At 38.9% G+C, this 15,914-nt stretch overlaps 1 protein-coding gene across 7 annotated transcripts in view; it reads left to right on the top strand.

Annotated features, from left to right (window-relative positions):
* Window positions 1-15,914, top strand: part of ARHGEF9 (Cdc42 guanine nucleotide exchange factor 9) — a 228,522-nt gene that overhangs the window by 108,743 nt on the left and 103,865 nt on the right. For all 7 annotated transcript variants that reach the window (XR_007474746.1, XM_049704605.1, XM_033414768.2 and 4 more), the window contains exon 3: window positions 11,906-12,097. Coding sequence is in view for 6 of the 7 variants with exons in the window: in XM_049704605.1 (XP_049560562.1) it covers window positions 11,906-12,097 (192 nt within the window). In the remaining variant the exon portion in view is untranslated. The remainder of the gene's footprint in view (window positions 1-11,905; window positions 12,098-15,914) is intronic.

Genomic DNA, 15,914 nt, shown 5'->3' with positions numbered 1-15,914 from the left:
TGAAGTCAGGGAGCCTGATTCTTCCAGCTCCATATTTCTTTCACAAGATTGCTTCAGCTATTCTGTGTCTTCGGTGTTTCCATAGCAATTGTGAAAATTTTTGTTCTAGTTCTGTGAAAACTGTCATTGGTAATTTGATATGGATTGCATTGAATCTGTAGAGTGTTTTGGGTAGTATGGTCATTTTCACAATGTTGATTTTTCCAATGCAAGAACATGGTATATCTCTCCATCTGTTTGTATCATATTTAATTTCATTCATCAGTGTCTTATAGTTTTCTGTATAAAGATCTGTTGTATTCATAGGTAGGTTTATTCCTAGGTATTTTATTCTTTTTGTTGAGATGGTAAATGGGAGTGTTTCTTTAATTTCTCTTTAATATTTTTCATCATTAGTGTATAGGAATGCAAGAGATTTCTGTGTATTAATTTTGTATCCTGATACTTTACCAAAATCATTGAGTAGCTCTACTGGTTTTCTGGTAGCATCTTTAGGACTCTCTATTTATAATATCATGTCATCTGCAAATAGTGATAGATTTACTTCTTCTTTTGCAATTTGGATTCTTTTATTTCTTTTTCTTCTCTGATGGCTGTGGCTAAAACTTCCCAAACTATGCTGAATAATAGTAGTAAGAATAGGTAACCTTGTCTTATTCCTGATCTTAGTGGAAATGGTTTCACTTTTACACCATTGAGAATGATGCTGGCTGTGGGTTTGGCATACATGGTCTTTATTATATTGAGGTAAGTTCCCACTATGCCTACTTTATGGAGGATTTTTATCATAAATGGGTGTTGAATTTTGTCGAAAGCTTTTTCTATATCTATTGGGATGATCATATGGTTTTTGTCCTTCAATTTGTTTAAAGTGCCTTATAACATCGATTGAGTTGTGTATACTGAAGACTCCTTTTATTCCTGGGATAAACCCCACTTGATCATGGTGTATGATACTTTTAATGTGCTGTTGGATGCTGTTTGCTACGGTTTTGTTGACAATTTTTGCATCTATGTTCATCAGTGATACTGGTCTGTAGTTTTCTTTCTTTGTGACATCTTTGTCTGGTTTTGGCATCAGGGTGATTGTAGCCTCGTAGAATGTGTTTGGGAGTTTTCCTCCCTCTGCTATATTTTGGAAGATTTTGAGAAGTATAGGTGTTAGCTCTTCTCTAAATGTTTGATAGAATTCACTTGTGAAGCCGTCTGGTCATGGGCTTTTGTTTGCTGCAAGATTTTTAATCAAAGTCTCAATTGCAGTGCTTGTGATTGGTCTGTTTATATTTTCTATTTCTTCCTGATTCAGTCTCAGAAGTTTGTGCTTTTCTAAGAAATTGTCCATTTCTTCCAGCTTTTCCATTTTATTGGCATATAGTTGCTTGTTGTAAACTCTCATGATCCTTTGTATTTCTGCAGTGTTCGTTGTTACTTCTCCTTTTTCATTTGTAAATCTGTTGATTTGAGTCTTCTACCTTTTTTCTTGATGAGTCTGGGTAATATTTTATTAAGTTTGTTTATCTTCTCAAAGAACAAGCTTTTTGTTTTATTGATCTTAGCTATTGTTTCCTTCATTTCTTTCTCATTTATTTCTCATCTGATCTTTATGATTTCTTTCCTTCTGCTAACTTTGGGTTTTTCTTGTTCTACTTTCTCTAATTGCGTGAGGTGAAGTTTAGGTTGTTCATTTGAGATGTTTCTTGTTTTCTGAGGTAGGATTGTATTTCTATAAACATCCCTCTTAGAACTTCTTTTGCTTCGTCCCATCAGTTTTGGGTCATTGTGTTTTCATTGTCATTTGTTTCTAGGTATTTTTTGATTTCCTCTTTGATTTCTTGTGATCTCTTGTGTATTAAGTAGTGTATTGTTTAGCCTCCATGTATTTGTATTTTTTACAATTTTTTTTCCTGTAATTGATATCGAGTCTCATAGTGCTGTGGTCAGAAAAGATACAGGATAAGATTTCAGTATTTTTAAAATTTACCTAGGCTTGTTTTGTGACCCAAGATATGATCTATCCTGCAGAATGTTCCATGAGCACTTGAGGAGAAAGTGTATTCAGTTGTTTTTGGATGGAATGTCCTATAAATATCACTTAATTTCAGCATGTTTAATGTAACATTTAAAGCTTGTATTTCCTTATTTATTTTCATTATGGATGATCTGTTCATTAGTGAAAGTGGGGTGTTAAAGTCCCCTACAATTATTGTGTTACTGTTCATTTCCCCCTTTTGGTTGTTAGCATTTGCCTTATGTATTCAGGTGCTCCTATATTGGGTGCATGTGTATTTACAATTGGTGTATCTTCTTCTTGGATTGATCCCTTGATCATTATGTACTGTCCTTCTTTGTCTCTTGAAGTAGACTTTATTTTAAAGTCTATTTTGTCTGATGTGAGAATTGCTACACCTGCTTTCTTTTGATTTCCCTTTGTATGGAATATCTTTTTCCATCCCCTCAGTTTCAGTATGTATGTGTCCCTAGGTCGGAAGTGTGTCTCTTATAGACAGTATATATACAGGTGTTGTTCTTGTATCCATTCAGCCAGTCTATGTCTTTTTGTTGGAGCATTTCATCTATTTACATTTAAGGGTAGTTATCAATATGAATGTTCCTATTACCATTTTCTTAATTGTTTTGGGTTTGTTATTGTAGGTCTTTTCCTTTTCTTGCATTTCCTGCCTACAGAAGTTCCTTTAGTATTTGTTGTAAAGCTGGTTTGGTGGTGCTGAATTCTCTTAGCTTTGCTTCTTTGTAAATATTTTAATTTCTCCATTGAATCTGAATGAGATCCTTGGTGGGCAGAGTAATCTTGGTTGTAGGTTTTTCCATTTCATCACTTTAAATATGTCCTGCCACTCCCTTCTGGCTTGCAGAGCTTTTGCTGAAAGATCAGCTGTTAACCTTATGGGGATTCCGTTGTATGTTATTATTGTTTTTCCCTTGCTGCTTTTCATATTTTTTCTTCGTATTTAATTTTTGATACTTTGAGTATTATGTGTCTTGGCGTGTTTCTTCTTGAATTTATCCTGTATGGGACTCTTTGTGCTTCCTGGACATGATTAATTGTTTCCTTCCCATATTAGGGAAGTTTTCAACTATAATCTCTTCCAATATTTTCTTAGTCCCTTTCTTTTCCTCTGGCACCCCTATAATTCGCTAGTTGGTGCATTTCGTGTTGTCCCAGGGGTCACTGAGACTGTCCTCAATTCTTTTTTCTTTATTCTGTTCTGCAGTATATATTTCTACTATTTTATCTTCAATGTCACTTATCCATTCTTCTGCCACAGTTATTCTGCTATTGATTCCTTCTAGTGGATTTTTAATTTCTTTTATTGTGTTGTTCATCCTTGTTTGTTTGGTCCTTATTTTTTCTAGATTCTCGTTAAACATTTCTTATATTTTCACCATTCTATTTCCAAGATTTTGAACCATTTTTACTATGATTACCATGAATTCTTTTTCAGGTAGACTGACTACTTTCCCTTCATTTGTTTGGTCTGGTGGGATTTTACCTTGGTTCTTCATCTGCTGTGTGTTCCTCTGGCTTCTATTTTCCTTAACTTACTGTGTTTGTGGTCTCCTTTTTTCAGGCTTCAGGTTCATAATCATTGTTGTTTTTGGTGTCTGCCCCCAGTGGCTAATGTTGCTTCAGTGTGTTATGTAGGCTTCCTATTGGAGGGGCCTGGTGCCTGTGTTCTGGTGGATGAGGCTGGATCTTGTCTTTCTCGTGGGTAGGACCACATCCGGTTTTGTGTGTTGGTGTCTCTGATCTTATTATGATTTTAGGTAGCTTCTCTGCTAATGGGTGGGGTTGTGTTCCTGCTTCCTAGTTGTTTGGCATAGGGTGTCCAACCCTGTAGCTTGCTGGTTATTGAGTGGAGTGGGGTCTTAGCGTTGAGGTGGATATCTCTGGGAGAGCTTTCGCTGTTTGATATTATGTGGTGATGGGAGGTCTCTGGTGGACCAATGTCCTGAACTCGGCTGTCCCACCTCAGAGGCACAGGCCTGATACCCGGCCAGACCACCAATACCCTGTCAGCCACATGGCTCAGAAGTAAAGTGAGATAAAAGGAAAGAAAGAAAAGAAAAGAAAGAAAGAAAGAAGTAAAATAAAATTATTAAAATAAAAAATATTAAAAAAAGAAAGAAGAAAACAACCAAACGATAAAACAAATCCACCAATGATAACAAGTGCTAAAATATTTTTTTAAAAAAAAGAAAGGGGCTTCCCTGGTGGCGCAGTGGTTGAGAGTCCACCTGCCGATGCAGGGGAAGTGGGTTTGTGCCCCGGTCCAGGAGGATCCCACATGCCGCGGAGCAGCTGGGCCTGTGAGCCATGGCCGGTGAGCCTGTGCGTCCGGGGCCTGTGCTCTGCAATGGGAGAGGCCACAGCAGTGAGAGGCCCACGTACAGCAAAAAAAGAAAGAAAACACACTTCAGACAGAAACTAGGACAAATTGTAAAAGCAAAGCTATACAGACAAAATCACATGAAGAAGCATGCACCTACACACTCCCAAAAATAGAAAAAAGAAAAAATATATATATTTTTAAAAAGGAAGAGAGCAACCAGATCAATAAACCAGTCTATCAATGATAATAAACTCTAAATACTAAACTAAAATAAACATAAAGCCAGAAACAAATTAGATGGAGAAAGCAAACTCCAGGTCTACAGTTGCTTCCAATGTCCACCGCCTCAATTTTGGGATGATTCATCATCTGTTCAGTTATTTCACAGATGCAGGGTACATCAAGGTGATTGTGGAGTTTTAATCCACTGCTCCAAAGGTTACTGGGGTAGGTTTCCCTTTTTCTTCTTTGTTAGCACAGCTCCTGGGGTTCAGCTTTGGATTTGGTCCTGCCTCTGCATGCAGGTCGCCTGAGGCATCTGTTCCCCACACAGATAGGACGGGGTTAAAATAGTAGCTGATTAGGGGGTCTGGCTCACTCAGGCCATGGGAGGGAGGGGTACGAAATTGGGTGTAAGTCTGTGGCATCAGAGGCTAGCATGACAATTCACACTCTGTGCTTTTCTGGGGAAATCATCTCTGGATCACGGGACTCTGGCAGTGGTGGGCTGCACAGGCTCCTGGAAGGGGAACTATGGATAGTGACCAGTGCTTGCACACAGGCTTCTTGGTGGCTGCAGCAGCAGCCTTATCATTTCATGCCAATCTCTGGTGTCCACACTGATAGCCATGACATGTGCCTGACTCTGTAGCTGGTTTAGGTGGTGCTCTGAATCCTCTCTCCTCGCGCCTGGCAAAACAATGATCCCTTGCCTCTTTGGCAGTTCCATACTTTTCCCCGGACTCCCTCCTGGCCTACTGTGGAGCACCAGCCCCCTTCCGGCTGTATTCATGCAGCCAACCCCAGTCCTCTCCCTGGGGTCCTACCTCCAAAGCCTGAGCCTCAGCTCCCAGCCCCCACCTACCCTGGCGGGTGAGCAGAAAAGCCTCTTAGGCTTGTGAGTGCAGGTCACCAGGGATCATTTGCGCAGGAATCTCTCCAATTTGTCCTCTTCACCCCTGTTGCTGAGCTCTCCTCCCTGGCTCCAAAGTTCCCCTCCCCCCACCCAGCCCCATTCTCAGTCAGTGAAGGAACTTCCTAGTGTGTGGAAACTTTTCCTCCTTCAACCTCCTTCCCAGAGGTGCTGGTCCTGTCCGTATTATTTTGTCTCTGTTTTTTTTCATTTTTCTTTTCCCCTACCCAGGTATGTGAGGAGTTTCTTGCATTTTGAAAAGTCTGAGGACTTCTGCCAGTGTTCAGTAGGTGTTCTGTAGGAGTTATTCCACATGGAGATTTATTTCTGATGTATTTGTGGGGAGGAAGGTGATTTCCACGTCTTAGTCTTCCACCATCTTGAAGCTATTCCATGTGTGTATGTTTCTTTGTGTGATTTTGTCTGTTTAGTATTGCTATTACTATGTAGTTTGGGGTTATATCTGTTTGTTTGTTTTTCTTCCTTTTCTTCTGAGCCATGTGGCTGGCAGGGTCTTGGTGCTCTAGCTGGGTGTTGGGCCTGAACCTGCGAGGTGGGGAGCCGAGTCCAGGTCATTGGACCACCACTAATCTCCTGGCCCCATGTAATACCACTCGGCGAGGGGATAGAAAAAGATATTCCATGCAAATGGAAATCAAAAGAAAGCTGGAGTAGCAATTCTCATATCAGACAAAATAGACTTTAAAATAAAGACTATTAAATAGACAAAGAAGGACACTACATAATGATCAAGGGATCAATCCAAGAAGAAGTTATAACCATTGTAAATATTTATGCACTCAACATAGGAGTACTTCAATACATAGGCAAATGCTAACAGTCAAAAAGGGGAAATCAACAGTAACACAAAAATAGTGTGTTACTTTAACCCCACTTTCAACAGTGGACAGATCATCCAAAATGAAAATAAATAAGGAAACACAAGCTTTAAATGACACATTAGACCAGATGGACTTAATTGATATTTATAAGACATTCCATACAAAAATTACAGAATACACTTTCTTGTCAAGTGGTCATGGAATATTGTCCAGAATAGATCATATCTTGGATCACAAATCAAGCCTTGGTTAATTTAAGAAAATTTGAATTTGTATCAAGTATGCTTACAGCCCACGACACTATGAGACTAGATATTAACTGCAAGAAAAAAACTGTAAAAATTACAAACACATGGAGGCTAAAAATACACTACTAAATAACCAAGAGATCACTGAAGAAATCAAAGAGGAAATCAACAAATACCCAGAAACAAATAACAGTGAAGCACGATGACCCAAAACCTGCGGGATGTAGCAAAAGAGTTCTATAGGGAAGTTTATAGCAATAAAATCTCAGCTCAAGAAACAAGAAAAATCTCAAATAAACAGCCTAACCTTACACCTAAAGCAATTAGAGAAAGAAGAACAAAAATTAAAAAAAAACAAAGTTTGCAGAAGGAAAGAAATCATAAAGATCAGATCAGAAATGAAAAGAAATGAAGGGAAAAATAGCAAAAATCAGTAAACATAAAGCTGATTCTTTGGGAAAAAAAGAATTCATAAACGTATAGCCAGACTCATCACACACAGAAAAGAAGACTCAAATCAACAGAATTAGAAATGAAAATGAAGGAACAACTGACACTGCAGAAATATAAAGGATCATGAGATTACTACAAGCAACTATATGCCAATAAAATGAAAAACCTGGCAGAAATGGAAAAATTCTTAGAAAAGTAATACCTTCCGAGACTGAACCAGGAAAAATAGAAAATATGAACACACCGATCACAAGCGCTGAAATCGAAACTGTGAGCAAAAATCTTCCAACAAACAAAAGCCCAAGGCCAGATGGCTTCACAGGTGAATTCTATCGAATATTTAGAGAAGAGCTAACACGTATCCTTCTCAAACTCTTGTAAAATATAGCAGAGGGAGGAACCCTCCCAAATTCATTCTATGAGACCACCATCACCCTGATACCAAAACCAGACAAAGATGTCACAAAAAAAGAAAACTATAGGCCAATATCACTGATGAACATAGATTCAGAAATCCTCAACACAATACTAGCAAACAGAATCCAACAGCACATTAGAAGGATCACACAGCAGGATCAAGTGACATTTATACCAGGAATGCAAGGATTCTTCAATATAAGCAAATCAATCATTGTGATTTAGCATATTAACACATTGAAAGATAAATCCATGTGATAATCTCAATAAATGTAGAAATAGCTTTCGACAATATTCAACACCCACTTATGATAAAAACTCTCCAGAATGTGGGCATAGAGGGAACCTCCTCAACATAATAAAGGCTATATATGACAAACACACAGCAAACAGCTTTCTCAATGGTGAAAAACTGAAACAATTTCCCCTGAGATCAGGAACAAGACAAGGTTGCCCATTCTCACCACTATTATTCACCATAGTTTATGAAGTTTTAGGCACCGCCATCAGAGAAGAAAAAGGAATAAAAGGATTCCAAATCGTAAAAGAAGTAAAACCGTCACTGTTTGCAGATGACATGATACTATACCTAGAGAATATTAAGGATGCTACCAGAAAACTACTAGAACTAATCAATGAATTTGGTATAGTAGAAGAATATGAAATTAATGCACAGAAGTCTCTTGCATTCCTATACAGTAATGACAAAAAATCTGAAAGAGAAATTAAGAAAACACTCCAATTTACCACTGCAACAAAAAGAATAAAATACCTAGGAATAAACCTACCTAAGGAGACAAATGACCTATACAAAGAAACTGTAAGAAACTGATGAAAGAAATTAAAGATAATACAAACAGATGGAGAGATATACCATATTCTTGCACTGGAAGAATCAACTTTGTGAAAATGACTGTACTACCTAAAGCAATCTACAGATCCAATGCAATCCCTATCAAAATACAAATAACATTTTTCACAGAACTAGGATGGAAAATTTTACAACTTGTATGGAAACAAAAAGACCCTGAATAGCCAAAGCAATCTTGAGAAAGAAAAATGGAGCTGGAGGAATCAGGCTCTCTGACTTCAGACTATCCTACAAAGCTATGGTAATCAAGACAGTATGGTACTGGCACAAAAAATAGAAATATAGTTAAATGGAACAGTATAGAAAGCCCAGAGATAAACCCACACACATATGGTCACCTTATCTTTGATAAAGGAGGCAAGAATATACAATGTAAAAAAGACAGCCTCTTCCTTAAGTGGCCCTGGGAAAACTCGAGAACTACATGTAAAAGAATGAAATTAGAACACTTCCTAACACCATACACAAAAATAAACTCAAAATGGATTAAAGACCTAAATGTAATGCCAGACACTCTCAAACTCTTAAGGAAAACATAGGCAGAACACTCTATGACATAAATCACAGCAAGAGACTCTTTGACCCACCCCACCTCCTAGAGAAATGGAAATTGAAACAAAAATAAACAAATTGGACCTAATGAAACTTAAAAGCTTTTGCACAGCAGAGGAAACCATGAACAAGACAAAAAGACAACCCTTAGAATGGGAGAAAATTGTTGCAAACCAAACAACTGACAAAGGGTTAATCTCTGAAATATACAAGCAGCTCATCCCACTCAATATCAATAAAACAACCCCATCCAAAAATGGGCAGAAGACCTTAATAGACGTTTCTCCAAAGAAGATATACAGATTACCAACAAACATATGAAAGAATGCTCAACATCACTAATCATTACAGAAATACAAATCAAAACTACAATGAGGTATCACCTCACACCAATCAGAATGGCCATCATCAAAAAATCCACAAACAATAAATGCTGGAGAGGGTGTGGAGAAAAGAGAAGCCTCTTGCACTGTTGGTGGGAATGTAAATTGATACATGACTATGGAGAACAGTATGGGGTTCCTTAAAAAACTAAAAATAGAACTACCATATGACCCAGCAATCCCACTACTGGGCATACACTGTGAGAATACCATAATTCCAAAAGAGTCATGTACCACAATGTTCATTGCAGCTCTATTTACAATAGCCAGGACATGGAAGCAACCTAAATGTCCATCAACAGATGAATGGATAAAGAAGATGTGGCACATATATACAATAGAATATTACTCAGCCATAAAAGGAAATGAAATTGAGTTATTTGCAGTGAGGTGGGTGGACCTAGAGTCTGTCATACAGAGTGAAGTAAGTCAGAAAGAGAAAAACAAGTACCGTATGCTAACACGTATATATGGATTTAAAAAAAACAATTCTGATGAACCTAGGGGCAGGACAGGAATAAAGATGCAGACACAGGACTTGAGGACACAGGGAGTGGGAAAGGTAAGCTGGGACGAAGTGAGAGGGTAGCATTGACATATATATGCTACCAAATGTAAAATTGATAGTTATTGGGAAGCCACCGCATAGCACAGGGAGATCTGCTCTGTGATTTGTGACCACCTACAGTGGTGGGATAGGGAGTGACAGAGGGAGACGCAAGAGGGAGGGGATATGGGGATATATGTATGCATATAGCTGATTCCCTTTGTTATACAGTAGAAACTAATACAACATTGTAAGGCAATTATACTCCAATAAAGATGTTAAAAATAATAGCAAAAACTACCTCGAACCTACAGCAGAGCAACAACAATACAACACACACACACAAATAAAGAAAAAAATAAATAAAAATACCAATAGAACAAAGAAACAAAAGAATTTAAAAATGAGAACAGTTAGGACTAGACTAACATAAACAAAAAATTAAAAATAAAAATATAGAGCAAACAATGCAAAAAAACATAAAATATACACATAAAACAATCAAAAAAATAAAAATAAATAAAAAACAAAGAACACAAGAAAAAAACTCTAACACAACAAAAAAGTAAATTAAAAATAGAAAAATTAACATATATCTTTAAAACTTTTTAATTAAAAATAAAAGAAAAAATAATAAATGCAACACCACCAACAACTGAATAAAATGAAACAAACAAAAATGAATAATAGTAATAATCATATTTTCCTGGGGCCTCCTCTGTTAGCGTCCTTGCTCCCACAGTGAGCCAGAGCCAATCTCCACCTCCCCTGGAAGCCCTCCAATACCTATAGGTGGGTCTCTGGACCTGCTGTGGGCACTGTGGGGCCAGCTCACACTCTGACCTGGCCCGACTCCCACGTTTACTTACCCCCCATAGTCCACTCCTAGGAAGCCTAGACCAGTCTCTGTTGTGGGACCACTCGTCCATTCAGGTATTCCACAGACACAGGATTTACCAAGCTGATCTCGGGGATTTAATCTGCGGCTTGTGCAGCTGCACAGAAAGATTTCTGTTTGTGTTCCTTAGTTGCACTGTCTCTGGGGGTTCCAGCAGTTATTTGCCCATTTGGCAGAAGTTCTAGTGTTAGTAAATGAATTTTCATTACTATACAGTCTAGGTGCTCTTTATTTTATTTTTATTTTTTTAATTTTTATTTTATGTTGGAGTATATTTGATTAACAGTGTTGCATTAGTTTCAGGTATATAGCAAGGTGATTGAGTTATACATAAACATGTATCTATTCTTTTCCAAATTCTTTTCCCATTTAAGTTATTACAGAATATTGAGCAGAGTTCCCTGTGCTATACAGTAGGTCCTTGTTGGTTATCTATTTTAAATACAGCATTGTGTACATGTCAATCCCAAACTCCCAATCTATCCCTCTCCCCAACGCTTCCCCCCAGTAACCATAAGTTTGTTTTCTAAGTCTGTGAGTCTGCTCTTTAACCTGCTGGGTTTTATGTTTTTCCTGTTTCCCAAGGTAGGTGAGTCTGTGCCTATGCCCCCCAGCAATACCTATCCCTACTGCAAATTGCTACTACAGAGGTGTGGTTCCCACATATACCATGTCTCCACCTTTACCTCTCATTTCTACCTGGTCATTTTATGTGCAATGGCTGTTCAATCAGCCCTCAAGAATTGCTCTCTATATAGGTGTAGATTTGGTGTGTCTATGGTAGGAGGTGAGCTAAGGGTATTCCTATGTCACTATCTTGGACACCTCTCCTCCCAACATGTGTAATTTAATACATATTTTTTGACACAGCTGTGTTGCCTAGATATGCTCCAGCATGAATGAGTTCTGCTTGCCATAACTCTTTTCTCCTCTGAAACCTTTCTAGCCAGGAAGACACTTATAGATGGTTTAGTCCTACTCTTCTCCACCCTCCATTTTATGGATAGGTCACCATAGGCCTAGAGAGGAATAGACTCATGCCTAGGACCAGCAAGTCACCCTAGAGCCAGGCCAGGCATTCAGTTTAATAGGGCTCTGATTGAAGATTTTCTGAATACCTGAATAATTTAGTTTGTCCTTTTTCTTCTTGGCTGAAAACTTCTCAAAGAAGGAAGCTGACCTGTTATTCTTCTTCTGCCTGCCTCTACAGCTCTGGGTGAACCAGGAGGATGGGGTGGAGGAAGGGCCCAGTGACGTTCAGAATGGGCACCTGGACCCCAACTCAGACTGCCTTTGTCTGGGCCGGCCACTCCAAAACCGGGACCAGATGCGAGCCAACGTAATCAATGAGATCATGAGCACCGAGCGTCATTACATCAAGCACCTAAAGGACATTTGTGAGGTAGGCCCAGCTATGATGGTGCATGTGAGGGCACTCAGGGTGGGGTAGAGGGCACTTCCATGAAGAAATGACAAGCTTCCTGGGCCGTACCTGTGAAAATCCCAAGATATTAGGAAACACAGCTTGACTAACCTCGTAGATTCTGTTCTGTGGGTGAGACTCCTCCCTTGGGGTTTCTCAGTCTCTCTGTTTATTTCTCCCCTTTTTGCTATCTACCTGTCTGTCTAACTTTCATATTCATATTCCCTCTCCCCACCCTCTCTCTCTGCCTCCCTCTGTCCCCCCTGCCGGAAACTCTATCCCTATCCTCTTGTTTTCTGATCCAGTTGTTGCCACCCCATGTAAGGGCCTGACTTCATTACAGCAAAACACATTTCCTGCCAAGCCAGTGGTTTACAAACGTGAGTGTGCACCAAAGTCCCTGGGCTAGCTTGTTAAGCATGCAGATTCCAGCCCTCTTTGACCCCACCCCCCACGCAAAGTTGTGAATTCTCAGCCTGGGATAAAACACGGAAATCTCTATGTTTTGCAAGTATCCCTGGTAATACTTGTCTTCCACTATGCCACTCTGCCCTCCAGGGACTGTGGCTCCACATTGTCTAACTCCATCCCTTCCATCTTTCTGACCTGAGTGAGGATGAGAACCTTTTTTTTCTCACACTGCCTTGAGTCCAGCAGAGACAAGTTGGCATTTTCAAAGGACCTTTTACTAAACGGTATGAGAAAACCAATGAGAGATAGAGAAAATAATGTTTTTAGAAGGATTTCTCTCCCCCCTCCCTCTCTCTCACACACACACACTATAGCGTTATGCTTGACCCAGTGAAAAACTCTACCTTGAATATTTTCATCCCCTTTATTCCAGATAAGAGATCAGGTCCTACTTTCTGTCCTCCAGCCCTACTGATTAGGTCCAGGACCCACTCTGTAATCAATGGTATAGCTCTGACATTTTTCAAAGTTCTTGTTTCTTTAGAGCAGTGCTGCCTAATAGGAAGCAGTGCTTCCTGCAGTGATGAAAATGTTCTGTATCTGCAGTCTCCATTACAGTAGCCACTGATCAGATATCTGTGGCTGTTGAGCACTTGAGATGTGGCTAGTATGACTGAGAAATGGAATTTTAAATTTTATTTCATTTTAATTTAAATAGCCACACGTGACTAATAGCAACCACATCGGACAGTGCAGCTCTGAAAAGATCAAGACCATGGACTTTGGGCCTTAACTTTCTTCACCTAAATTCATTTTTTCACCCCTTCCAGACAGGTTAAAGGTTATCTCCTCCCCCTTCCCCAAGGCAGTAAGGTAGGGTAGAAAGAACAAGGGCTCTGTGGACATGGAGTGCTGGCTTTCACATCTTAACTTAGTCACTAATTAACCCTGTGGCCTTGAAGGTGCCTCTTAACTCCTCTAACCTTTGATTTTATGACTTGTCCAGTAGGCTTCATTTTACCAACCTCTTAACTTTATTGAGGAAATGAAGTAAATCTAATATTGTAAGTATTTGGGAAAAGGTAGTTTTCCTTTTCTTCCTTCCCTTTTCATCTATTCACCTATCCATCACTGTCTCTCTTTTATCTTTTTCTGTTCCTCCTACCTCCATACAAATGGTTGATATATTTTTTAATTACCCTCTCGAATATGTTACGTGGCATTGGGCATCAAACCGCTGATATGTCATTCATTCCACAAACATTTAGTGGAGTTCTGCTCCATGCTAGGCCTTGGACATAGCTCCTACACTCAAACTGTTCTGCCTTAGACCAATAGCATCTGAATCACCTGGGAGCTGGTTAGAAATGCAGAATCTTTAATTCCACTCCAGACCTGAATTCAAATCTACATTTTAACAAGGTTCACATTTGACTTACAATACATATTAAAGTTTGAGGAGCACTGCTGTAAAATGATAGCTATCTTACACTATTTATAATAGCAGGACATGGAAGCAACCTAAATGTCCATCAACAGAGGAATGGATAAAGAAGATGTGGTACATATATAAATGGAATATTACTCAGCCATAGAAAAGAAATAATGCCATTCACAGCAACATGGATGGACCTAGAGATTGTCATACTGAGTGAAGTAAGTCAGACAGAGAAAGAGAAACAACATATGATATCACTTGTATGTAGAATCTTAAAAAAGGCTACAAATGAACTTATCTACAAAACAGAAATAGAGTTACAGGTGTACAAAATACATTTATGGTTACTGCAGGGTAAGGCAGGGGATGGATAAATTGGAAGATTGGGATTGACACATACACACTACTAATAGAATAGATAACTAATAAGGACCTACTGTATAGCACAGGGAACTCTACTCAATATTCTGTAATGGCCTATATGGGAAAAGAAGCTGAAAAAGAGTGGATATATGTATATGTATAACAGATTCACTTTGCTGTACACCTGAAACTAACACAACATTGTAAATCAACTATACCTCAATAAAAAACTTTTTTAAATGATAGCTATCTTATAATGTCATAAGGTCTATAATACAAGTTAGTACAGTCTGGTCTTTACCCAGCAGCCAAGGGATGGTATCAATACCTAAGTCCTTCATATCACTCCTCTGCTTAAAACTTTCCAATGGCTCACCTTTCCTTCCTGAGTAAAAGCCAAAATTCCCATTATTACTTACAAAGCCCTGTGTGATCAACCCTTCCTTACCTCTGTGACTTCATCTCTTGCTCTTTTCCCACATGCTCTCACTACTTTAGCCACATGGCCTAATTGCTGTTCCTTAAAAAGGCCTGACACACTCCCCCCTCATAGCCTTTCCACTGGCTTTCCCTTCTGCCTAAATCACTATTCCCTCAAATGTCTATGTGGCTCCATTTCTCACCTCCTTCAAGGCTTCACTCAAATATCATCGCCTTGAGACCTTCCCTGACTATTCTATCTAAAATTGTAACCATGTACTATCTTGTTTTATTTTTCTCCATTGCACTTACTGCTTTCTGACTTATTATATATTTTGCTTTTATGTTTTGTTTATTGCCTTTCTCCCCTACTAGAAAGTAAATTCCATGAGGGAAAGGGTTTTTTTTTATTGATTTACTGATACATCCTCAACATCTAGCACAGTGCTTGGCAGATGGTAGATGCTCAATAACTACTTTTGGAAGTTGGAATTAAATATAAGTGCTCACATGCATGTACTATTTTGGCAAAGTACATTCACATCTTATGCCATTTGATTTTCAGACAGGAAATAGGTTGTTATTGTTATTCCTATTTTCTAGATCAACAGTCTGAGTCTCTAATAGGCAAAATTACTTTCCCAGAGTTCTCAGGCACTGACCCAGTGGGAGTCTTAGTCTTAGAAGGATTTTGTTCCCAACTACCAAACATCTTGGCCTCTTCCTACAGGGCATGGGCTCAGAACAGCAATGCAAGTATTTATCCTTCCAAAAGAGAGAGTGCTATGACCCTGTTTTGAGGAATTGCCTAATCCAGCCAACCTAAGCAAAGCTTTTGTTGGTGTTCTGCAAGTTTCATATCTCTTTATTATTCTTGATGCTGAAGCTAAGAGTTTAAATGGGAATGGGAAGTATCTCTTTGTCCCATCCTTCAACCACAGATGTCAAAGGAACGTTTAGCTAGAGCAAAAGAAGGGTAGAGAAAGCTGTGTCTTGATGGGCCAGAAGGCAGTATTTTAGCTCAGGGTTGTGTTACCTAAACCAAAAGCTATGAGGAACAATATGATTTATAAGAAGAATATCAAAACCAGAATTGGGAGTTCCAGGTTCAGGTCCCACCTTAGTCACAAACTGACTGAGGAATGTCAGGTGAATCTTTTCCAT

The sequence above is a fragment of the Orcinus orca genome, chromosome X, assembly GCF_937001465.1.
Source record: "Orcinus orca chromosome X, mOrcOrc1.1, whole genome shotgun sequence".
Classification (NCBI taxonomy): domain Eukaryota; kingdom Metazoa; phylum Chordata; class Mammalia; order Artiodactyla; family Delphinidae; genus Orcinus; species Orcinus orca.
Note: the sequence above shows the minus strand (reverse complement) of the source record. Positions and strands in the feature narration are given on the sequence as shown.